The sequence below is a fragment of the Anas acuta genome, chromosome 3 (assembly GCF_963932015.1).
Source record: "Anas acuta chromosome 3, bAnaAcu1.1, whole genome shotgun sequence".
Classification (NCBI taxonomy): Eukaryota; Metazoa; Chordata; class Aves; order Anseriformes; family Anatidae; genus Anas; species Anas acuta.
In genome coordinates this window covers 46859487-46884332 of record NC_088981.1, presented here as the reverse complement: position 1 = coordinate 46884332, position 24846 = coordinate 46859487, and the positions used below count along the sequence as shown (strand labels likewise).

General features: G+C 37.5%; 1 protein-coding gene across 9 annotated transcripts in view; it reads left to right on the top strand.

Moving 5' to 3' along the window:
• Positions 1–24846, top strand: part of QKI (QKI, KH domain containing RNA binding) — a 154034-nt gene that overhangs the window by 12887 nt on the left and 116301 nt on the right. For all 9 annotated transcript variants that reach the window (XR_011094885.1, XM_068676955.1, XM_068676948.1 and 6 more), the window contains exon 2: positions 24501–24643. Coding sequence is in view for 8 of the 9 variants with exons in the window: in XM_068676955.1 (XP_068533056.1) it covers positions 24501–24643 (143 nt within the window). In the remaining variant the exon portion in view is untranslated. The remainder of the gene's footprint in view (positions 1–24500; positions 24644–24846) is intronic.

Genomic DNA, 24846 nt, shown 5'->3' with positions numbered 1-24846 from the left:
AAAACAACTGGCATTCACCATTATGTACAGTGGAGCTTGTTTTGCCTGTCTGCATTTATTCTTTCTTAGGACTTACTGCTATTACGTATTTACAGAATGCTGTGGATGACATGTAGAGAATCTAGTTATATTTTCAAACCTGTAGTGAGATAGAGTCCGGTTTGCAGTACTGGAACTTGAAAATGCATGTTTTTGCAGGTGTTACTTCCCAGGAGTGGGTATAGGAGTCGTAGAGTACCAAATTCTGTTTGGTCTGGTATTATAGAGTACTTCCAGTACGAGGCTGTATTTAAGGGCACCTATAGCTTTCAATTATAATTCCATTAAAATAGTCACACTGATGTCATTCGTAAACAGGGATATTAAAGGAAATTCCAGATGTTCAGGTACTTGTAGCTGTAAATAGTTCAGGAGACTTTTCTTCCAAACTTCTTTTCCCCTAATGGGAGAGTTCTGCAAGCTGACAAGACTTGCTGTTCGGCCCTAGTGATCAATCAGCTGGAACAAAACATAAAGGAGTTGTCAAATACCTCTCGCATTATGTTTAATATGTGTTGGTCCATGTATGGATCTTGCCTACATAATCAATCCATTCTTTGAATCGACAACGAGTGTGTAGTCTTAATTCATAAGGTTCTTTCTGGTGGATCTAGGAAATAATCGGAACTACTGTAATTCAAATCTGCGTTGCATTTGAAGGTTATAAAATCGTGTTTGGAAAATTACATGTGATTTACAGCTAGCATTTGGTTTAATTACTGAATGCTTAACTTGTATGGTGGTTTGCACTCTTCCCACATGTTTGTTTGTTCCTAAAAGAGGCTGTTCTTAACCTAACTGGAATTTGTCACTTAAGTTCTTATGTGGTAGTTTTCTCTTTAAGAGTACCGTCAGCATTTTAATTCTGTAGGTGGTAGAGATCTTGGCTACCAGACGGGTAAAATAAATATTAGTTTTGTGTTAATGCTCTCTGCCTGTTCCTAGGCTGCGCATGTACTCGCGCTGTCCTCCCCCTCCTCCTGCGGTAGGGAGGCGGCATCCCTCCGTCAGCACCGGGGAGGTTACTCTGCTGTGAACGTTGTCTGTGGGGACGAGATCTAGTAGGATTAGGGGTCGTTTTATTTCTGGTATAATTAAAAAGTATACAGGGGATTGGTATAGCAGTAAAGCTTCCGGGGGGAAGGGGAGGGGGAGTCCTCTGCAGACCCCGCGTATCCAGCAGGTTTTAATGCAGCAGTATTTGCTGTTCTTACTCTGGTGTTGGTGGGCTGTACTTTTGCTGAAATGTTCTGGAATTGAATGCAGAATAATTTCATGCAGCTTAGAAATGCCACCTTTTAAATTTAAATTTCTCTTGTAATAAACCGTATTTTGGTTAATTCTGTATATACTGACAAAGCAGTAATTGTTCACTCCTCATAGTTACCGTTAGAAAAGCTTCAATCTCAGCTTTTGCTGTAGTGGCAAGAGGTAAACACTGATGTTGCATTATCTTATCTAGCTGATAATTTCATCCAGAGGTCCCGGAAGTTGGTGTGCCAATTGTTAAATGCGCTGGGCTGTGAAGTAATCAGGACTTCAGCTAGCAAATACCAAGCTATTGTATTCAATAAAGTTAAGTTGAAATCAGCTTTTTGTGCTGCATTGCAGTAGAAAGCAATTAATTAGTGTGACAAGATGCCTTTTTTTTCTACCAAGAGAAACTTTCCAATATTATTCTACAATATTAACAAATGTTTAGCAGTTCTCCTTGAAATTTAAATTTAATTTTATAGTCTTATAGGCGAAAGAGCCTTTGGTTAACTTTGGTTTTTGTAATTCACATTCATGGAATAGTTTCTCAGGTTATTTCTCTAATCTGCACTGATGCTAATGCCATGTAATACGTCAGTATTGTTAGTCATTGAAGTCTAAATGTGTCACATGAAATGAAATGGGAGTGCCATTGATTTGGTGTCCCGATCATGCAATTTAATAATTTCTGATATGTGCCTTCATTTTTTTAAGTTCTTAAGACCAGAGATTTATGGTGTAGCAGTTATGTCTCAAAAAGGTGTGTTAGAATTGACCAGAGCAGCATCAGTATTTCCAGTATTGATACCTTCGCTTACGCAGACGCTGAGTGAAGTGAGTTGAGATCACAGGAGAGGCTGGCTGTTGAGGTGCAGTAGCTTTTACTAGATACAAGTTGCTCTTCCAATACCAAAAAAATTTTTGAAAAGCAGTGTGAGAGAAATGCATCTTTTGAGATGCAGCATTGGTTGTACAGCTGGGTAGTAGTTAAATAAGCTAACGTAGGAAATTAAGTCATACTGTGCGTAGTGCTTATAGTTTGCTCACCTCTTAATACAAGTTGATTACCTCTCAGTTTGCCTGGTACAGTTAATTATTTGACATGCTATAATTACATTCTTGTCCTTTTTTTTTACAAGAATACTAAGAGATTAAATTTTTCTTCTGACTTCATATTGTCTTCATCGCTGTAGTGTAATTTAAAGTTTTGCATCCCATGAAGCACAAAGCAATAAGAATTTAACTGCCACGCTTCATAAAGATTTGGCATGTGGCTTTTAGCTCATATTCATGTTGATAGCTATCATTTTGCTGCTTCGAAATAACAGAGTTCCCAGTCTGTGTTTCCGGTAGTAGATTTTTGCTTTTAAGTACAACTTGTATAATTTGTGCTATTTACCTCAGGTAGCATTGTATGAAAAGAAGCAAAATGAAGACAGGGCATTTGTTTTAATTCTTTGGGGAAAAAGGACATTAAAACACATTGTGTAGTTTGTTTGAATTGCCTTAGCTCCTATTGCTCCAGTAACAAGAGAGAGCAAGATTCAGTATTTTCTTTGACTGCTTTCCAGGCCTGCCCAAAAACTGTGAAGAAAAAGTATATGAATTTGCATGGGGAAACATCAGTAGAAATTTGAAATCAAAAAAAGAATCATAGGGAAAGAGCCCCTTAATATGAAAAGAAAATGTGCGTTAGAAGAGTTCTGTAGCGTGGTCAATAAAATTCATGAAGTTGTCTCAAAATTTCTGGTGTTGTCTTTTTTTTTTTTTTTTAGAAAGGAGTACAAGATGTCTGTGAAGGTGTAGTCAATATGAGGGACTGATTTTGCTTTCAGAAATATTTTGATTGATGGAAATAGACAAGTTTAATGCCAAGATACTTGTTTGTAAACTACTGACTTCTAGAAACACTTATAATAGGATGTAATGGTGGTTTTATTGAAAAAGTTGAACTAAAGGTACCACCTGTGAAGAACTTTCTTTGAGGTATACCCGTGGTTAGGGCTTTTTCATGTGAGTGATAGGTCCTTGCATTGCGTTGGAGACGCTAATGTCTGAATGGATGTGATGGCTGCCTCAGAACGATGCTGCTGTTAGCAGTGAAAAATGTCTTCCTTACGATTCTTGTGCAGCAGGCCGTGGAGTGCAGCACATTTTTATAATAAAGGTGATGAATTTAATCGCAAACTGGCAGCCAAATGGAAATTGCAGACCTTGATACTGGGAGAAAATTGCCTATAAAGCAACTCCTGAGAGAGCAGGCTTTAAATTTATCCACCCATTTCGACATTGAGGAGAACATAGGAATTGCAGGGTATTTTGCTTGGCCTGTTTAGTTCAGATGGATGATGCTTCAGTCTTCCTTTATTTAAGAACTAGATACAGTTTGTTAAAAGAATGACCTTGTTGCTTAAACTTTACATGTTAAGGCTTTTGGAAAAACCTATTCCCTTATTTTCTTGAAATTTGCTCCCGTTATAAAGTAGGGCCTAATATGAATAATGAACAGAACTTACCAACTTCGCCATATATATCAGATTTAGCCCTAGTGTCTTTTGAGATTAAAAAAAAAAAAAAAAAAAAGCATATGCATGTATTTGAAGGCTGTTTGCAGCATTACACTGATGTGAGAAGCAATGTCATGAGTGATTTAACTGATCTTGAAGTCGTCCCAGTAGTAGCTGTGGAAGTAGGATGCTTCCTGTAGTATGATGAAGCTTAATTTGTGGTAGAGGGACAGCGTTTTCTTAAGTTCTTGATACTGACACAATTCAGCAACTCCTAATTGCTCTTTAGTTTTTAGTAGTACTCAGTGTTGATGTTCTTCATATATGGTAATTTGGAACTGAATTTACAAATAAAATTCCTATTTATGGAAAGTACTACATTAAGGAATGTTTTGACTTTTTTGATTGGGGATCTTAATGAAAGATGATGTAGATACCATCGGTACAGAGAAGTAACTGCAAATAGATTCATTTAGAAATAGGTACTTTGGGCACCTGAGCCTTTTCACTGCAGTGCTTTTGAACAGCTCTTTTGAGTGCTTTGAGAAGTGACCATCTTTCAAGCAGAATTAAGAATTAATAGCTTTGGAGTTTTTCAGTCTTTATGGTGAAGAGAATAAGAACATTAACATTAAAACCTCAGGTGTGGAATTTGGAAGAATCTGGTAAATGTATTTTCAAAGATTTCATTAATTCAGTTTCTCCTCTTAAATCAGAAAGATCAGAAGCATGGTCTGTACCAGAATGATTCTCTTGGTTATATGTTCCCTAAATATGCTGACAAAGTGGTAATCCTCAGTTGTAAATAAGTAGTCCAGAAAGCCTTCACCAACCCCCACAAAGTTTTCCCATATTCCTAAAGGTAGAACATTGCCTGAGTTCTGTTATACAGGGTCTTCTCCTTTCTTGTCCCCAATCTAACTTTGTTCTGCCCTCTAGAAAGTCAACAATTAGCAATCCTGGTAGACATAGTAGTTTTTTTTAAAAATGGAAAGCTTTCTAAGAGGTAGTACCCTTTATTACTAGTAGGCATTAGGATTATTGAACAATTGTGTGGGGAAAGCAGTTCAGCCTAATTACTGATGGTTGTCAGAAGTCTGCCCTTCACCATTTCTGAAGTTAATGACTGGCTTGTCCATATTCCTCTGCTTCAAGTAGAGACTTAAAGCAAGATAAAATGAATGGTTGACAAGTCCTTAAATGTGTTTCACCATTTTGGATTATTTTTATTTTGAAATCTGATGTCCCAGGAAAATCATGGCCTAAATTTTAGCTTGAGAAATAGGCAATAGGATTTATAACTCATAACTCCTCTATAGGATTATATTAAGTTAAGCTAGTCTTTTGAGACAGCAGTAGATTCAAATGAACACATTCACTCGATTTCCAGGATTTATCGGAAGTGGGACCAACACTTCCTTCAAATTCTTACTTCCCTCCTGGTAAATAATTTCTGATATTTACAGATATTCAGAGTTAGCTGGTAGATTTTAGTTGGGGTCCTATGCTTTTTATTGTCTTCTGACTTGCAAGCATTCAAAGGTGCCCATTCAATTGTGGAAAACTGAATATGATTTTAGTGTATTTTATCAGAAAGAGAGATGGAACAATCTGTTTCCTGAAAAATAACTGTAGGACCTGTTTATTGGGTAAAAATGACTGGAAAGCCTTTACAAGAAGTTATGGTTTTGGTGTAGTAGTTTGGTGATGCCAAAAGGAGGTTCTCACTGGGGGAAGTTGTCCCCATTATTTCCTTTCTGCTAATTCTGGCATTCAGTGGATTCTTCCATGGCCTGTTTCAGCTCATTAATGCGAAAGAAAGTGAATCAAGTGAACAGAGAAAACATAGGAATAGTCCTCTGCTCGATTAGTGAGTTGAATTGGCTCCCTAACGCAGAGCTGGTGCGGACGTTATGCAGCTACATACATGTAGCTGTGAGTAGGGAGAAAGAATGATGGTGATGCCTGCATTTTTTCAGCAGCGTGCTCCTTATAAGAAAGGAGAATGAATATGGCAACACTGACTTTTTGGAGTAATGCTCTTTTGATAGTTCCAGCTTCTGATTTCTTCTGGACTTCTCTTAAAAATTCACCAATTTTATAATGCCTGCTATGCTGCTCAGAATGATGTGCACTTTTTTTTTTTTTTTCTGAATTGGTACTGTTCAACCTTAGTATAATGTCTGAGAGCTCATCATTTGTTTCATGCAATTTACTTTGCATGTAGCATTGAATTTAGTCTGCTACATTCTGGATTCCAGTGCTCCTAAAGAGTCACAATCTATTCTAACATTTCATAACTTTCCAAAGCATTGTTCACTGCAACCTTAACCTTTCATTCATAGTTCAGCTTCTGTTCTGCTCTGTTGACTGAATTTGTAAAGCTCCGTTTTCAGTTTGTCTGTAGTAAATACATATACTTTGAAATAGGGCCTCTAATCGCTCTCAAGTTTAGGAATTGATCTGAGAATCAGTTTCTGTACCAAAATGTTAGATTTTAAGAAGTACTCTATTCTGAGAAATGAAGAACTTAAAGTAAGAAAAAAAAATGCATTTTTTTAAACAGCTCAACAGAACATTAAAAAGTCTTAAACTTCTTTTATGTTCTTAACCAAACATGAAAGTGGTGTTAGCAGTACATTCTTTCAGAAAGAAGAGCTTGTTTATTTAGTATTGTTTACTTAAGTCAGGGAACGAACTAAAACATTGAAGTGGCTGTGTGTGAATCTGTGGAATTAATTTGCCTTTTAGTTATTTTTCTTGCAAGAATGGAAGATTGAGGGAAGGAGATGGGAAACGGTTTACTTTCAACTTACACTGATTGCTGCTACTTCTGTAAGTAGGTGAAACTCAGTTTATTAACATCCAGGAAAACAAAACAAACAAAAAAAAGAAATCTTATCAAGTTTCTCAAACGCAATCAATATGATTCACAATCATGAAATAATTTTCTAAAGTCTTAGCAAATATTAGAAATCTATTGCTTGATCACATTGAGCTCTGTTGATCTTGCCGCAGAATGTGCTCCTATACTGGCAGCAACTGAACGTGTATTTAGGATCTCTTCCTGGTATTGGAAATTCTCAAGAGGTGTCCAGATAACGAGTTTTTTTCCTCTTTTATCATGTAATGAGCAATATCTCCATGCTTCTCTATCATTTCATGACTGACCTAAAAGGGATACATCGTGGGGAACAGAGGTGGTTCCCAAAAGTGCTTTCTTGAATTTACTCCTTGAGGAGTTGGAGGTCATCCCAGCCATTTACATAGATGGGGTGCAGACCTTCCAGTCTTGTGTTCCTATTCAGAGTACACAGCTACAATTGAAGAACTTTTCAGTTCACTGTGGTTTTATTTGGATTTTTAAAATTTTTTTTAGAGGAGCCCTGGCAAAGGTTGACTTTCAAAGCTCAAAAAAATATGCCAGCTTAGTTCTTTTCATTCAGTACTCATGACATTAATGAGGAAAGCTTAAGAGAATTTACGTAAGCATTTCCTGGCAGGCTCAAATGTATTCATCATGCATCCAGGCTTTTTTGAATGGTAATTATAACTTGTGTTACTTGTTGTATTTCTAGTTCCTTGCTGTGCAGTATGGAGCTCTGTAAGCTTGACCTAGAGTGCTTGTTGGTACTTTCAAGAACATCTTATGGTGTGCTGGTCTGGTTCCATTTTCAATAAGAAAATAATGCTGTAAAGAGTTGATGAGTTTTTAGAATATCAGTAATGGAGAGAGGACCCCAAACCCTCTCTTCTACTCATCAGTTCTATGGAGTTTTTCTGTGTATTTTTTTTTCTTCTCCTTCCCCCCTGGTGTAATTGAAAGCAGTCAAGCTCTTATCAGATGCTCTGCAGGTCTAGTGGCAGGATGGGATTGACTATTTGCCTATGCTTTTTTCTTTATCCTTCAAAGATGATTTCAAAAGAGAATTGTTTCCCCCTGCAGCCAGTACGTGGGAACAGGTGATGAAAAACGAGTTAAAGGGGAAGAGAGGGAGACTAGCAGAGAATATAAACCTGAAAGGCTATTTCAGATCTTGACTGCTTTTGTACTCAAAGCTTATAAAAACAAGTCTTGAATATTAAATGGGGGAAGAAAATTAAACGTGCCTATTTCCATTCAACATAGTAGGTGTTAAAATTTTATTTCACTTCTGGTAATGTAGTCTCGGCTATATGCTATTAGTAGTTGTACATGACTGTAGTTTAATGTGCAGTGGTTCGTCTGTGCAGGCAGAGCACTGTTTTGGACAATTAAAGCTGGAATTGGTAGTGTAAGTTGGTGCATATTTGAGGCCTCATCTTGGTTCCATTTTGATGCCCATAATAACAGTTGGCTGCATCTTAGCGTGGTGGTGGCAGCTTTCTTCTTAGTTTATTTCTGTGAATTGCATGAGACACAAACCATGAAACAAAGTTCAGGTTGTGACGACTTTTATGAGAAAGCTAGCAAATGTGATACTATCTTTCAGTGTAGTATTTGGTACTGAATACTGTCACACTGAAAAAGAAAAATAGTTCTGTATGATACCAGTGACCATACTATTTTTAATGTGCAAATTGAAATCTTATTTCAGTAATCTGGAAAAAACGCTGGTATGTTTCTTACGAGCATGTGAATTGGGTAACTTCAGTCAAAGCTGCAGTGTGACCTCTGAAATATGCCACACTGTCATAGCCTTTTTCCTCATCTACCCGTTTAGGTTGCTTTTTCTAAACTAAATGTTGTGGGGGCTGGGAATGTACTGTACAGTAAGCTAAGCAGTATGGCAGAAGTCTTACTATACAGGCTTTTAAGTAGCTCTTGATGCGACTTGTGATTAAGGTTGCATAATATATCTCATGAAATGACTTTGTGTGTTATATGCAACTTTGCAGAGTTCCCTAAAACTTCTTGTGCCAAGTGTGTGGCTTAGGCTGAACTATACAGAAAGCATCAACCAAAACAGTAACGAAAAATTAAAGGATGAAAAGGGGAAAAGTCTCAGTATTTTAAAACAAAAAATGCAAGTAACTTTTTTTTTAATTTGGTCTGATAGGTTAATATAAGTGCTTTAATAATTTTGTTTTAGAAATCTGCCTGGAGTTGAATGAGACAGATTGGTTCATATAAGCGTGTCTGGGCACTGAAACATCCAAGAAGTCTGTCCTGTTGAATGCATGCTGCACCTCCATCCAGTTTCTAGCAGTGAGCTGTCGCGTCATGGTTGCACGTGCTTGACTCACCTGAGAAGGCCAGATAGTTTCAGCTGCGGAATGGACTTGAGAGAGCAGTCTCACTTATTAGGTGCAGTTGCTTTGTTTTCTTCTGAAATTCCTGTTTTAAGGCCATCTTCTGATTTTTGTATTACAGAAAAAGTCAGGAAGATGCTGTTGTACAAAAGGCCTGGTGGAGGTGTAAGGGAAAGTTGGGTGGGAACTAGAACTTTCTGGAAAAGTGAAGGAATGAGGAAAGAAGAGACTTGAATGTGGAAAAAGAAGATGTTTAGAGGGTAGGAGAGGGTTTGAGAGGAGATAAACAGGCAAAAGTATATGTCTGAGAGGAAACTGTGTTCCAGATCCTGGAGTAAACCCAACGTTTTGGAGTCTTGCCATGTCTTTGCTGTCAGGAAATATCTGTGAAACCCAGAGGCAAATTGTCTCATTCCTTCTCTGCTGCTGGACAGTATCTTCTGCTCCTGTCAGTTAATACCTTATTCCATGTGGCAGAAGCCTTTGAATCTAAAGATGCTAGCTAGCTGACTGGTTGAATTTAGCAAGTTGCCAGATAGGAGCACAGTTGTTTTGCGATAGTAAAACTGATCCCTAAGATGCACACATGAGGTCTTCCAGACATGCTCTTTTTTACCTCACATGAGGAGTAATGTTTCTGATACTGGGATCAGAGAGTGGTTCTCTGGAGAGAAACAAACAAACAAAACTAGTTGAGAGTAAGGATGAGACCTCTTTTTGTGAAAGCAGTGGTATCCTACCACCATGCTATTGGATTTGTGCGACTCTTATAAGTGACTTGTAGAACAATGATGAGGTTATTAAGGAAATCAAGTGAGTAAGGAAAAAGAAGAACGATCATGTTTTTGATTCATGAATAATAGTCACAATTACCTGAAAACTTGTCAGTTATCCAAAATACATTGCTTAACCAAGTGTTTGTTATGCTGTGTGTGCATATTGTGCAAGAGCTTGCTGTCTCAAAGTAAACTTTCTGTAAAAACAAAAACCAGCCAAAACAACAAAATTCTTTATGTAGAGAAGTTTTATTTCATAAAGGGTCTGAATGCATGTTGAACATGCTCTCGTGCCCTTAATTGCTTTGTTGTCATATATGGCTTTTTTAGGTAAAGCATACCAAAGCATGCTGTAAGCATTTGCAGTTTTCAACTTCAGAAGTAAACGTACGCTGAACTTTTTAACAAATTGTCAAGCTTGGGATGTGTATTATTTGTCTTGAGTATATTATTGGAAAAAATAATAATAATTTGCAAGCACTCTTCTTAATTTGTTTATGGTGCTTCATGAGATTGTTGATAAAGGTCTGCTTCCAGAAAAGTGATTTTTTCATATTCTTCAGAAAATACCTCTTGGGGATACAAGGGAATATTAACTTAAGAGGCAAACTATAGACCAAGGTAGTGTATGTTTATTGATGTGGAAAGAAGAATTGTGCTTATTCTTGAAGACTGTATCTTACTGATGTATGTCTTAAGGCAGGGCTTAAATATCTGGTAATTAAAATAGTTTTCCCTGGTTAACAGTAACAGTTGTGGTTTTGAATTTTGAAGAATGATTTCAATAAACTGACGGCATTGTTTCTGTTTTTTTTTTTTTTTTTTTTTTTGAATCAGGATTATATGAGAATATTGTCATAAGTTTCAGGATAGATAAATTACTCTAAAAGGTCAATGGTCAGTTGTCAAGAAATATTCTTCACTTTTTCTGGAGAGAATGCAATTAATGCCTTCGAGGAAAGATTGTGGGTTTTGTTTAGCTCTGTTTTAGCTGATTGCTGTTGTGACAGCCTACGTAGCTACACGTGACTGCACCACCTAGAATCTTGTGGCAAAGGACACGATGCAGCTGTGACGTGGTGCACTTCATGAAGACATCATCAGGGTAGTTCTGACTTGTCCTGGCCAAAGTACAGAGGGGGGATTGGATTGGGGCTGTCTCATCTACTAAGGCTGGATTTCAGTTTGCTCATCTGCCTAATGCAGGCCTGGTGTTGCATGCCAATCAGGTACTGTACATAAGACAAAAAAAAAGAATTCTCAGTAGGTGCAGTCTAGTCTACTTTATTCTGAATAGTAATATGGAATTAAAAGTAATATCACTAACCAAATGCTTATTACTGTTCACAGAGTAGTCAAGCCATGTGTAGCCTCACTATTAATGAAAGCTCTTTTATGATTGAAGGCAGTGAGCGTGGTTCAGTGTATTGAACGGAGAATCCAGCTAATAATAATAGAGCAGGTAATGGAGTTTTTCAAAAGCGAGGAGCATCTGTTGATCACAAAAAAGGAGCAGAAAGATTGTGAATCTCTCTGTACCTATGATATGGGAACTTCTCATAGTATTAAAAAATGCTGCTCTTAATGGAGGTTTCTCTTGTAGTAGAACTTCACTTTTTCTTGAATCAAATTTTAAAAGATGGGGTATGTTTTGATATACCCAACTGTGGTTTGTGTTGAACATTCCATTTGCTATGTGGAACAAAAATATTTTTCTAATATTTTTATAGGGCGAATACTAGTAGGTTTCAGTGCAGTAAAAGAGAAACTTCAGTAGCAATTTTTGTGTTTTCCACTTTATTGTAGGTTGATGCTTTAGTGGTAGTTGATTCTCTTCATCAAAGTTTTGCTGGCTGTGCACGGTTAGAAAAAGTTAGTTGCCTTGCTGATTTCCTGCCTGCTGGTATTGTGTCGAGTCAGATGGCTGAACTAATGCACAGGACAAAAGGATGGATAACAGTAAGATTAGTATACTCATATGTCTCTTCGTTTTAACTCATGTTTGAGTCTGGAAAAGTACTCAGGTTTAGTAAAAATGACAATTGCAAACATTGGCCTATTTTTATTTGTTTTTTAACCTTGAAGTTAGGCCTTGGTTCATGTAAGATTTAGTTAGCTTGTTGCCAGGTTTCAGTTCCCTGGAGAGCCGTGTTTACATAGGTATATTTGTCTTGTAGGAGATTATTCAGGTGTATGCATTTGCAGTGAACACAAGCACATTTCTCCCCCCCCCCCCTTAGTTTGATGAAAAATGAGCAGCATTTCAAAGCTGACTGGTTATCTTACTCACTTCAATGTGAAATTGTTCAACAGTTGTAATAGGGGAACTCAGAGACTTTTCTTAGTAGTACTAGTTTCTTTATATACTACCTAGCATAAATACAAGCATTTTTTTCATCTTTTTAGTATCTTGGTTAGTATTTAGTCTTGCCATAACAATATTAACACTTTTCACTTGTTATACTTCTCATATACTTCTGTTCTGCTTGTATAATTAACTATAATTTGCAGTAAGGTAAAACTTTACCTATTAGCATATATAGTGCTTTTAATGAATGCATTTTAACACTGGTGTTTAAAATAAAAAGGTGTTCGGTAACATAAGCTTACATATGGTAAGAGTAGGTCAAAACAGTTTGATGCAGAATTATTTTCTTCTTGGTGTGCAACCTGCCTGTTTTGGTGTAATCTAAAGACCGTGCGAGGAATTCCTTTCCCAAGCTGTTCATCATATAGTGCTAAACCAGAACGTGACCATTTTCAGTGTATTTTTCCTCCATGCCGTTACTGTTACGTGGGTTGTTTTGGAATCACAACTCTCAAATTCAGAGTATTTTTTCATTGATAAACTCAACCTGTGGACAGTTCAAATCTGTGTAATTTTATAGCAGATGTTGCTCTTTAAACTCACACTGGCGACAGTTTATCAGTGTATGGCAATGAGCAATCCTCCCCTGTTCATTTTTTTTCAAGCCAGCCTTCTTATTTTTTCCTTGTATTTTTACACAAATACCCTTCCGTATCTTCCGTATTGTTTTGTACCAGAATTGTATAGAGCATTTTAATAGAGTTGTTCATGTAATTCTTCGATTCTATTTGAAAACACCACACGGAGCTACATCAGTGGTGCTTTCTGTTCTGCTGCTGTCTCCTGGCTGGTTTGTGATTGATTGATATTTTCCTCCTGTCAGTCTCAAACAATGTTCTTTACTGGGGGGGAGGACCTTGTGTTTTTTTTTTTTTTTTGCACAATGGTATTGTTACTCAGAGTGAGATTCCACTTTCACTAATTCATTTTTAGTTCATCCTTTATGACATTTTTCTTTCAGCTTTGGTCAACCTCCTTTTATGTAGTTCTACTTTTAGCACAGCTGTTGTCACTTTATTTTAGGTTGTGCCTTGAAGAGCCTTTCCAGCAATTTAGCTAAATTCCATGCAGTGTTGCATATGAAACTCAAATTAGCACTGCTCTGTTTTCTTTAGTACTCTCTCCTACAGACAGTGCTAGACTAACAAACTAACTCTGGTAAATTTCTATTATGCTTTAGATTTTTGCTCTGATACTTGAAGTTTTTCAACAGTATCTGAAATTTGGCAGAGACTAATGTCTCTGACTGGAATATTCTTGAACTAAACTTTGGAGCCTTTTCCTGCATGAACGTTTGCTTGTTGTAATTCCAGTTTGGTTTTCAGTTTTTACTCTCCTTCCAACATTTATCTTTGACCTCTTCCATTCAGATTTTGCTAACAAGTTTTGTTACCTCATCCACGTCAGCTGTTTTGAAATCTAAGTTTAAACAAAACTCGTGGATCTTCTGTTTGTTCAAGGTTTATAACTTGATTTGATGGCAGTTTGCTTTGAAGTCTTTTCTACCTACTAAAGCCAAATTTATAACAACTTAGACTTACCTATCAAGTTTTTCGAGAACCATTCAGTTTGTCACAGAAGAATACTTGGCTGCTGCTATACTCAGAGTTGGTGTCTGCAAATTAAGCTTTGTAACTTAATAAATAGTACAAGATATGTTGGGCATATATGATCTTCTACCACAAATGGTAAATACTTGATTTAGAGCTTAGGGTTGGTCAGTTGAGGCATCAAATTACTTAAGTTGCATTGTTGCTTATGTATTGAGTTAATAAAGTGTTCCCTGTGATTAAGTGGAGATTTTTGTTTATGTACTGCCTAACTCTGGGAAGTCTTCCAATTCTCAAAAGTTTGTTTGAAGTTACATCATGTATCTTGATAATGTCTCTAATATCAGCAGTGCAATAGTTAATGTATTTAATGTGGTAGATGACTAACTTGTTGATGTCAGTGTTAGCACTTGTCAACCAGAATTTTTTCCTTTCTTTTTATCTTGTGATTAAGAGCCACGTTTTCATGTCAGCATAGGGCAGTGCAAGGCAAAACCATGTGATAGGGAGCAGCGTGTTTAAAAATTGAGATTGTGTTACTGTTGTACATGACCAGCTTTAAAAAAAAAAAAAAAAAAAAGGAATGAGGAACTGGTCTGGCCTGTGCAAATGGGGTAGATTCCAGTTGAAGTGATGGAAGCCGTCAGGTCAGCAGCCTCTTAGGAAATAACGCTTTGCATATGCAGAGACGTTGCTTTTATAAATACTGGGAGGGCTTTGTTTTGATGCGGTAGCAGGGTTAGAATTGGAGATGTTCACTTTATAACTGAGTCATTTGCTCGTTAAACATTTGCTTTCTCACTTCTTGGTGTTTCATATATTGCAGTATTAAGCCGGTTCCTCATTTAGTAACTATGGGTCTCAGTTTCTAGTTATCACAGGTACAAAAACTTAATGCCAAAAATCCATGTTGATAAAAGCTCTTCATCAGCATCTTAATGGCAATACAGTGTAACTTTTATAAAGAATGCATAATTGTAATTAATTCTTCACGACTAATTAGCTAATGCTGACTATCCTTTTTTACTCACTGATAAAGAATTACGGACCGGGTAGGTAACTCTTGATGTATGAGGTGGTCGCTGTGTGCATATATTGCAGAATGTTGCTTTTTATGACAAGGAGAAGACAAAGTTCTGTGAAAAATTAACATCGTATTTGCATCTTCATTTTCCAGCAACTCTTTGATTCTTTATATTTGTGACAGTGTTTTATGTTCGCTCGGATTGCTTTTGTATGTGGAAGATGTGGGAAGTTTTGGCTTTAATAAAACAGTTGGTGAAACAAGAAGATTCCTGTGACTTTACAGTGTTAGAAGAGTTGATTGGTTTTGGGTGATGAGAGAGAAAAAAAAAAAAAAACACTCACCCCATTCATACAAAAGACAAAGAATGCATTAGCAATTGGAGTATTTTTGTGTAGTTGTTGTGGAAAGTGGTTGTGGTTGGTTGCCAAAGATTGACAGAATAACCTACATGGCCTTTCTGTTTTTCTCTGAAAAAATGGTCAGCTTCAGGATGCGCTTTGGAAAGCAGGAAGGAGTGTAATGGTGCTTTCCAATAGCTGTAGTTAGTAGCTTTCATTGCTTGACTTCCTCTCAGTTCAAGCACAAACAAAACTGGCATTTAAGTAACTCAGAAATCAGAGATCAGGATCCTAGTTCTTCTCCACTGAATTCAAAACTGATTATTTTTAAGGGTCTAAAGCAGGAATTCATTTAAATTAGTATGTTTAGCTTTAAAGGTTGTGAAATAGCATCTTGCCTTTCAGGTACTCATCGCACATACTCATGGGATAGGTTAGTGTGTGGGATTTCTGTGCAGACAGATAGCACGGGTTACGATGAGGATTAAGCTTTTGTTTTCTGAAGTGCTCAGTATGCTTTCTGAGTGAGTGCAGGTCTTACTTTATCTGGAGAGCATCCCATTCCGTAGTCGCTCAAGATAAATACAATTTATTTCATTTGCTTAAGATACCTGTAGAAATTGGTCAGCAGTTGACTTTATGAATGGGAGGGTTTGAATGTAGGTGATGTGGAACAGTCTTTCATGGGCACTGTATTCTCTGTTAGACAGTCTCTGGGAAGAGCAGCTCTGTTGTAGACCTTTCAGTCTGCATTGTTCACAAAGAGTGATTTCAAAAACGTTAAGCCAGGGTAAAGATTTTTTGTTGTCTAGAAAATAACTATCCGGTGAACTAAAAACATGGAAGTGTCCATTTGAGCTGATTTTCTTAGCTGATTTTTTTCTTTTAAATGGCAACAAATAACACTTTTATTTAAATCTCATGGAATGAGTGGCTCCTTTCTTCTGTTCATGATCAGTTGATTGTGTTACTGCTGATTCTCCTGCATCAAAGGCATCTGAGTTGTTAATAATTGTGGTTAGTGAACGTTTGATTCCAGCTAATGGCTGGGAGGGGCAGGGGGAAACCAGAATAAATGTGGCAGTGTGGTGTATGCATAACCACGCTACTTGTAATTAACTATTTGGGCAACTTGCTGTAAAAGGAACTAGTTCTGTAATAATTAAGCCTGATATTAATGTGATCATCTAGATCCACTTCAAAGGTTGTGCTGTGCTCATGGACTTCACCCGTGGAAATATTTTGGAAGGTGACACTGCTAATCTAACCCATGTTAGGAAACTTCCTAACAGGCCGGATGGTCTATGCTCACGTACTCTGAGGTACTGTGCAAGCTTGGTCTAATAGTGCTGACACTTAAAAAGATGAGTATTCTGGATTCATTTTCCTGATTTTTAATGCTGACTTTTGAAACACTGAATTTCTCTGACTCAGAAGTTTATTGTAGAGGTGCTGTTTTCTCTCTGCCAGCTAACGATTCATGTTGAGAATCTTTCAGTTCTGCAAAGGTACTCGTTGGGTGGGTGGGTAGTATGCATCAGCTGATAGGTGATGTTAGCTGAAGATGGCAAGCAAATGGCCAAAAGGCTCATTTAACTCTCCAGTTAGGGACTTCGATTTTGATGTTGTTAAAGATACTTTTTGGAGCACAGTAGTGATACATGAGGAGACAAAGGACTTCACCTCACATATATAGCTTTTAGACTTTACCAAGAGAAGGAGGAGACTAAATTTGGTCTTTTTAATTTTCTAAAGTTTGTATTGTATCAAATAACATAAATGCAAATTTTAGGAAGTGGCTACAGGTGCATAAGACTGTTCTAAATTTTATAGTTTATGTCAGTGTTCAAACATGCTCCGAAACAAAAATGCTGATGTATGAATGTTTGTCAGAAGTGGACTGTTTTCTGCAAAGCATCTGTTTTCTCCGCTTCAGTGCTTCTTGATCATGTTTCTCTAAATCTTGGGTTTTCCTCTGTATTAGTTTCTGAAGGAAAGGCAAGAATCTTGTTTGCCTAATCCTCAGGCATTTCTCTGATAAATGGGTGAATAGAGTAAATGCCTGTGCCAACATTTTAGTCTCTGTACTGATGATGCATGTTGGGTGCAGGTCCATGTGGCACAACATTAAAAATTACTTGGTTCTTTGCTAGCGCTGCTATTCCTGCTGCATCAGCACTAGCAGCAAACAGCAGTAGCGCTAACAGTGAAGACTGTTAAAATTGTGATGAATAAAAACAACTATTTCTTTGCCAAGTAAGCGTATTAAAACTGCTAGATTAGAAAACACGAGTTGTTTTACACCAATAATAAAGCACTTAAAAGCTTTCTTTTGACATTTATACAAAGAGAAAAGATGAGCATGCTCTATTTGCTTTTGAAATCAGTTTGATGAAACTTACAGCTGCCCAAAACAGAGAGTTTTGCAGGATCTTCTAGCAAAAGAAATGAGTGAATTTTGATGCTGAGCTACTGACAAATTGTTGAAAGTGCTGACCACTTACTGTTGGAGTGACAGTTTAATCATCAAAAAAGTACTGCTAGATTGAGCTCAGAGGAACAAAGGAGAAGAAATTAAAGTTTTGACAAGGCATTAAAGGATGAGTTGAAATCTGAAATGTAAGTGTGTGTGTGTGAGCCTGCTGCTTGAACATCCTATGCCATGTTCTCAGTGGTGATGCCAGAATTTACAGGTTGTTCTTCATTTCTTCTGAGATGAGGTGCTGGTGAACTTAGTGCGCAAATGCGAGTGTCACTTTTTTTTTTTTTGGCTCTAGTTCTTATTTTGCATAGTAAGTTGTACTAAAACTTGCTATGTGCTGTGTCAACAAGGGAGTGGAGAACATTACCACATGTTATTTTGTAGTTTGCACCATCAGAACACTTTCAAGTCCATCTGTCTTCAGAAAATTGTCAATGAGAGCAGAATATGATAGGTATATACTTTTTGCTTTTTTTCCTCATTTTAGCTAGATTACTTCAGGTGCTTTGTTTGCAATATTATTGGATACTGCTTGAAGTAAGCAATTTATTACAGAAGGCTAGTTGGAAGTTGATAGGTTTCAAAAATAAAGGCATCTAGTTGCATCTACTTTATGGGTAGAGCTTTAATGGAACATTATGGAATGGCTTGTCTGACATGATAAACCCTGGATCCAAATTCACTGAATTTAGGTATTTCTAAAAGCTAATCTGTAAGTCTGAATGTTTGTAACGCTTTTGTTGACCTATCTGATTGAAAAAGAATTTAAAAAAATGTATTATTTAAATACCTGCATGTATTAAAACAACAACAAAAAAACACATTTTTTAAACAAGCAAAAATTTATGAATGAATTTTAAAGAAATATATTGTTTTAAATACCCGAGTTGATGATCTAGCAGGAGTTATGCGGTAAAAAGACTTTACAAAAATAACTTTTTTGCACACACCTGAATTTCACATTAAAAAATAAATTAAGTTTTAATAGGAAAGAATGAGAAGGAATATGAATCAGTTGTTTTCCCAGCCTGCCCTCTCAGCTCAATGAATGCAGATCAGCACAGGAATTTGAGGGGAACTATTGAAGTACTCTCTAGTAGCTTTCAGAATTTTTAATCTTTCACAAAAATTATTGTGGAAATACTGAAAGCATTGTTTGCACTTGTTCTTGGTGTCATGGTCTGTAAGAACGATCTTTTCCTGTCTAACGACATAAAATTATGCCATGCTTCAAAGTTTGGTGGCATTGATATGTCAGGCATAACTTGATTTCTGTGAGCAGATACAAACCTGAAACTGAATATTCTACGCTTCACTAAGATCCAAGAACCGTACATGTTTTTAGCCATATAAACATAGCTTTTTTTTCCTCACTGTTCTTTTTAAACATTTAACTTCTTTAAATTTGCTCATATCTTTTTTTGTGAAACCAGCTGATGATTGAGAATCTTCAAGTTTGTGGAGCTTTGCTTCCCCAAGAAAGCATGGTGATTTGAGTCATAAGATGATGAATATTTGATTACTTCTGGATCTTCTGTTGACTGTTCCACTCCCATTTGCTGTGCGTTGTAAAAATTGAGAATGACAGAAGTGGCTCTTCTGTGACAGAAATATTAAATTCTGTGTGCAATGAAGGCTTGTGTTTTGTTAGACTTAGAAAAGGATCGTAGCCTGAGAGCTGCGTTGATTCAGTTGTCTAAATGGCAGTAGCTAAACTGAGCAAATTAACCTCAGAATATTTGTTTCAGTTCTTCAAATTCTAGTTTAAACTGCAGTGAGGAATTTGTTTAAAAACAGTGTGTAGGTCTGTTTTTTTTCCCAAAAGATAAAGCTTTATAATTCAGAAGTCCTCATAATGGAAAATTCCATGGCTGTAGGCACTGCAGGTAAGGGTGGTTTGCAACTCAGAAATGTATGTGAGAGGAAGTTGAACCTTTTCAGTATTTTTCTCTGGGAATCTGCTTGCTAAGTGGTTGAAATTAACCAATTTTACTTTGCAGTACAACAGTCTTAAACACCTGTGTAGTCTCTTTTACTCAAAGGGTATGTTCATTGACAGCTGAGAAGCAGTAACTTTTCGGTGGCTCTTAATGTGGTGACAAACGTTCAGCTGAACACAGTCCTTCGTGTGCTCAAGAGCAGGAAGAAACGTTTGTCATTAAGTATCATGAAGTCCAACAAGTATGCATCTGTAGACAAATAGAGTTGGTTTCAACGGTGGGTCCTGCCTTCGGTCACGTCTTAGGTATTAGAGAGTGAAAAATGCTATCACTAAATGAGGGAAAGAAAAGATTACTTGTAGTTTTAAGGGACATAGGGAAAAAATGTTTTTTCTGGGTCAAAACATGTCATTGCCACCATAGGTGACTATGTCATGCCGCATTAAAGTGGAGCAAGGTAATTATATTGAAACCAGTTTGTCTTTTTCTGAGCCTATTCCTCTACTGTCCTGCTGTGAGCAAGGCAAATCTGTCATTTACTGCTGAACTTAAGTCACTTTAAAAGTACAAAAAAGACTTGTTAAAGGTTAATAACATGGGTTTTGCAATTCTTCATCAGAGGTCTTGCTTGCAGAAGAGATGGGTACTTAAATCTTCTCAAAGGGAGGTGTAGTTGTGCATTTGTAGAGCTCATGGTTTTTGGAGGTATGATGAAGCTGCTGGATGCTTTTTTTTAGCCGTATCTGCTGTTTTAATTAAGTACCTCTCCTTACTAACTCACTTAAATCCCTAGAGTGTTATAGAACATAATTACCACTACGGTGTTAAGATAAAGTAGTTAGAATTGTGCTTAGATGTTGACTTTGAAAATAAAGCCTGCCTTATTTTTGAATCAGTTGGCTCCCTGTGAGGTACTCTGGTGCAAGAATTTGTAAAGAATTGTAAACGTGGAGAAGCCAAAGCCTTGCGTGTACACGTGTGAAGTGTGATGCCACGAGACACGTGCCAAAGAAACTTTTGAGAAGCTGAGATACCTGTTCGGTAGTGTGTAAGAAGTGACGTGAGATAATCTAAATAAAAAGCTGTTTACTTGAGTTCCTTTACTTGAGTTTTTTCTTTGATTTGTTGTTGAACTGATTTAAAAAAAAAAAAGGAGAAGTAGTGCTGTGTGGAAGTGACCTTCCTACTTGTGCAGTCTTCCTGTTCTCAGATTTTTAAGTATTTCAGAACAGAGTGAAACTTATACTAGCTAGAGGCAAAAGGGGAGCTTGTAGCGCTTCTGACGTGCCGCCGATGAGTGTTCTGGAACCTTCCTGTGCTTCCAACAGGCTCTTGTTGGAGGTGCTGAAAATACAGGAGTAAAGCAAAGCGGGCAGTAGAACGGCTTACAGTGACTGGCAAAGTTGCAAGAGAGTCAAAAGTCTATGTAAAGCTTGCATTTGGTTTAATGAAGAAAAATAAAGATCGTATAATCAAAATTCTCTACTTTGAGTATGGGCGTGAAGGCTGTTAGGATAAGAGGTTCGATAAGGTAGAAGCAGGTATATGATAGATCTGCTGTTAGTCATAAAGGGGGGGAAGTCTTGAAGATGTGTGTGTTTAGATGAACCCATGTGCAATGTGGAGCAGCTAAATAACCTCCAGAGTTCAGTATTTGTGAGAGTGCTTGTGATAGGCTGGACTAACACGTTAGATGGAAAATAGATTGCGTTTTGTTAATAGTTAAAACCAATGATGCGAAGGAAATCAGCAGAATGAGAGAAGGGGTGAGCATGAGCTTATAATTTAAGCAGTAGCCCAGTAGCAGATAAGTGAAAGGAAGGTACCAGACAACAACTTCACAAAAGGGCAGTTCAGAGACCTGATCAGCAGTTGAAGAAAAAGTGGAAAACATTTGTTATTTTACCTATTGCTCCTGAATATCTTTCTGAAATCTTAATAAAAGTATCTGAGGCAAGATGAAGATAAAATGTCAAGGAGAGGAAACCACAGCCTATGGTGACAATGCTGAACTGATGCAGCTGACTGCAGCTATCCCTGTCCTGACGTTTGTTAGTATTTGCAATGGCTTGAATGTTGGGGGAGAAGACAACCCTAGCTATGCAAAGACAAGTAAACTTCAGGTGCCTGGTCCTGTAGTGGAGTTAAAGACCCTGCGTTGATCGGCATATTAGCTGTATGTAACACGAAGCATGATAGATGGGTTGGGTTTCTTTCACAAAAGCCAGAGTTTGGCAGACTGCCTGGGTGTGTTCGGAATGGCTGGATCTCATCTGCCACAGCTGTAATTTGCAAGGGAAAGATTAAAATACATGTTCTTCCTGTGCAGACAAGAATATCCAATGTTAGTTCTTAATTTAAAGTGAAATCACAGAATGGTTTGGGTTGGAAGGGACCTTGAAGGCCACCCAATTCCAACCCCCTGCCATGGGCAGGGACACCTCCCACCACACCAGGTTGCCCAAAGCTCCATCCAGCCTGGCCTTGAACACCTCCAGGGATGGGGCGTCCACAGTTTCTCTGGGCAGCCTGTGCTAGTGCCTCACCACCCTCTGAGTGAAGAATTTCCTCTTAATACCTAATCTAAACCTGCCTTCTTACAGATTAAAGCCATTCTCCCTTGTCCTATCCCTACACTCCATGACAAAGAGTCCCTCCCCAGCTTTCCTCTAGGCCCCCTTTAGGTACTGGAAGGCTACAGTAAGATCTCTCTGGGGGCTTCTCTTCTCCAGGCTGAACAACCCCAACACCCTTAGCCCCTCTTCATCGGAGAGGTATTCCAGCCTTGATCATCTTCATGGCCCTCTTCTGGACTTGTTCTAATATATCCACGTCTTTCTTGTGCTGGTGGCCCCAGAGCTGAATACAAGGCTCCAGGTGGGATCTCAAGAGAGCTGAGCAGATGGGGACAATCACCTCCCTCACCCTGCTGGCCACACATCTTCTGATGTAGCCCAGGGTATGGTTGGCTTTTTGGGCTGCAGGCACACATTGCTGGCTCACGTTAAACTTCTCATCAACCAATATTCAGTGCAACTACTACATAGCTGCCAAATATAAATAAAAACGACCGTGTTGCTTCTTACGCTTCAAAACTTAGGCAGACAGCCTAGCCTGTTCCAGTGTAGTGTAAGTTAATGGAAAATCTGAAGAGAATGGAAAGGAAACCAAGTCTGCCAAAAGATAATAATATTTGTTCAAAGAGATGTGCTAAAGAACTTCTTTATATACTGAAGCCAGTATAAATACTGCTTGGAGTTCTGAAGATTTTGCGCCTGTTGCCAAAATTGTCAATGCAGAAGAAGCTGTGGATTTTTCCTTGAGCTATGATTATGTGATGATGAAATTTGTGTTCTCCATTCTAAACAGGTGTTAACCACCAAATCATTATACAGTGTACATGATTGAGTATGTCAGTTTCCAGTGGAGAAACAACTTATTCTTGAATATGCCGAGTATGTGTGTTAAAATTAATTCAGAATAATTTGGTTGAGAACTAGGTCTGCGGCATATGAGAAATCCATTTGTCATTTCTCAGGCCTCCCTCCCCCCTCTCCTGGCTCCTGAAGTGGTAGAATCTCAGCTATAAATCACTTGGCAGAAAAACTTGATTATGAAACAGAAATTCTTTTAATCTTTTGTTTGCTGCTAGAGTTTAAAGTGACTTCTCGTTTCTGTGGCTTCCTGTGATCAGATTAAAGCAAAATTTCTCTCTTTCTTTTTCAGTTTTATTTTAATTCCGAACATTTTGTGAGCAGTTGTAATAATTCTGACTAAAAGAATGGAATTATTGATGTCTGGTTTTACTTTACAGCCCCCGCTTTCATAAGTCTTAATTTTACTGCTTTTGGAGCAATGCCTGTTTAGATGTTAGCTTTTGGTTTGGAACTTGGGTGGTGCATCACTGCAAAGCAGTCCTTCAGTAATACTGGAATAAACCAATTGAGGATTTTTATACTAGCTGTAGTTTAGTTACGAACTATTTTGTTTTATTCTTATAGTAGTGATTTAAAATCTAGTTTTAACAGCTCTAGAAGTAAAATATGAAGATCTAAAATATACTTGGTTAAATAAGGGAAGACTTTGTCCATTCTGAAATTAAAATTCAGTGAAATTAACCAGTGTTTGAGCTAAATTATCTATTTTAACAATCTTGTTTATATTTGCTCCACTGTATTTCACAATATTTGGAGGCGTATGTAATGCAGGTGCAATTGGTAGAGACAGTACTTAGAAATCCGCTTCTGGCATTCCCTAGTGACACTGAGGAGTTTTTAATTATTTTGTAATAAAGAAAGAGGATTTTTTTATGTCCTTATCTGTTTGCTTGTATAGGCCCAGCTCTCTGATACCATACTTCTCCACTTCTTCATCATCATACCAAGGGCAGCCAGTAGGACTACTTGCTAGTTTGTTGTCATGCTGTGTGCTCAGTGACTGCTTCCTTGAGCTGGTGGATGCCTCATTGCTCATGTGCGCTGTTGCGTTTCCAACTGCTATGGATGAGCTAGCAAGTATTACTGTATAGCTGCATTTTTGCATTTATTCTTTGTTTTAGTGTTGGATGAAGATTTTTTTCTGCCCTCCGCCCCATTTTTTTCTCTGACCATTCCTGCCCTCTTTCTCCTCCCAACCCCAACACTCCCCCCTTTTTTTTTTTTACCAGAGGCCTTAAAATAACAAATATACAAATTACTATTTTTATACACTTTTAAAATCGTGAACAATTCCGTGAGTTTTCAGGAGCTGCAGTTGACTTTTACTTGAATAGCTGAATTTCATAAACAGGGATGAGTAGTCAGCAGCAAATTTACAGACATGAATAAAACACTTAAGATGGCGGCTGCAAAAAAAAAGTTTTTGTTACAGTCATGCTTATTAAAAAAAGAATAAACTGTCTTTAATTTTTCCCATATCTTAAGATTGTCATGCTAGATTATAAACTGTTACTGTATTTAATACATAATATACGTTTTTCCCCCCACAGAAATTAGCAGAGTACGGAAAGACATGTATAACGACACATTAAATGGTAGTACGGAGAAGAGAAGTGCAGAATTACCAGATGCTGTGGGACCTATTGTACAGTTACAAGAGAAACTATATGTGCCTGTAAAAGAATATCCAGATGTAAGTATATCTTTTTAGTCCCTAAATTTATATTTTGATCCTTGTGGTCTCTAAATGTAAGTTTCCTGTGATGCCACCCTTGGATCACCCTGTATTGCTTTTGACAAGGTACCTCTTAGAGAAGCTGTATATGTACTGCTTGGTGGCTTGGTACATAGTAAAGAAAAAGGTGAGTGGTTGAAGATTATCTGGGTTATAATTCA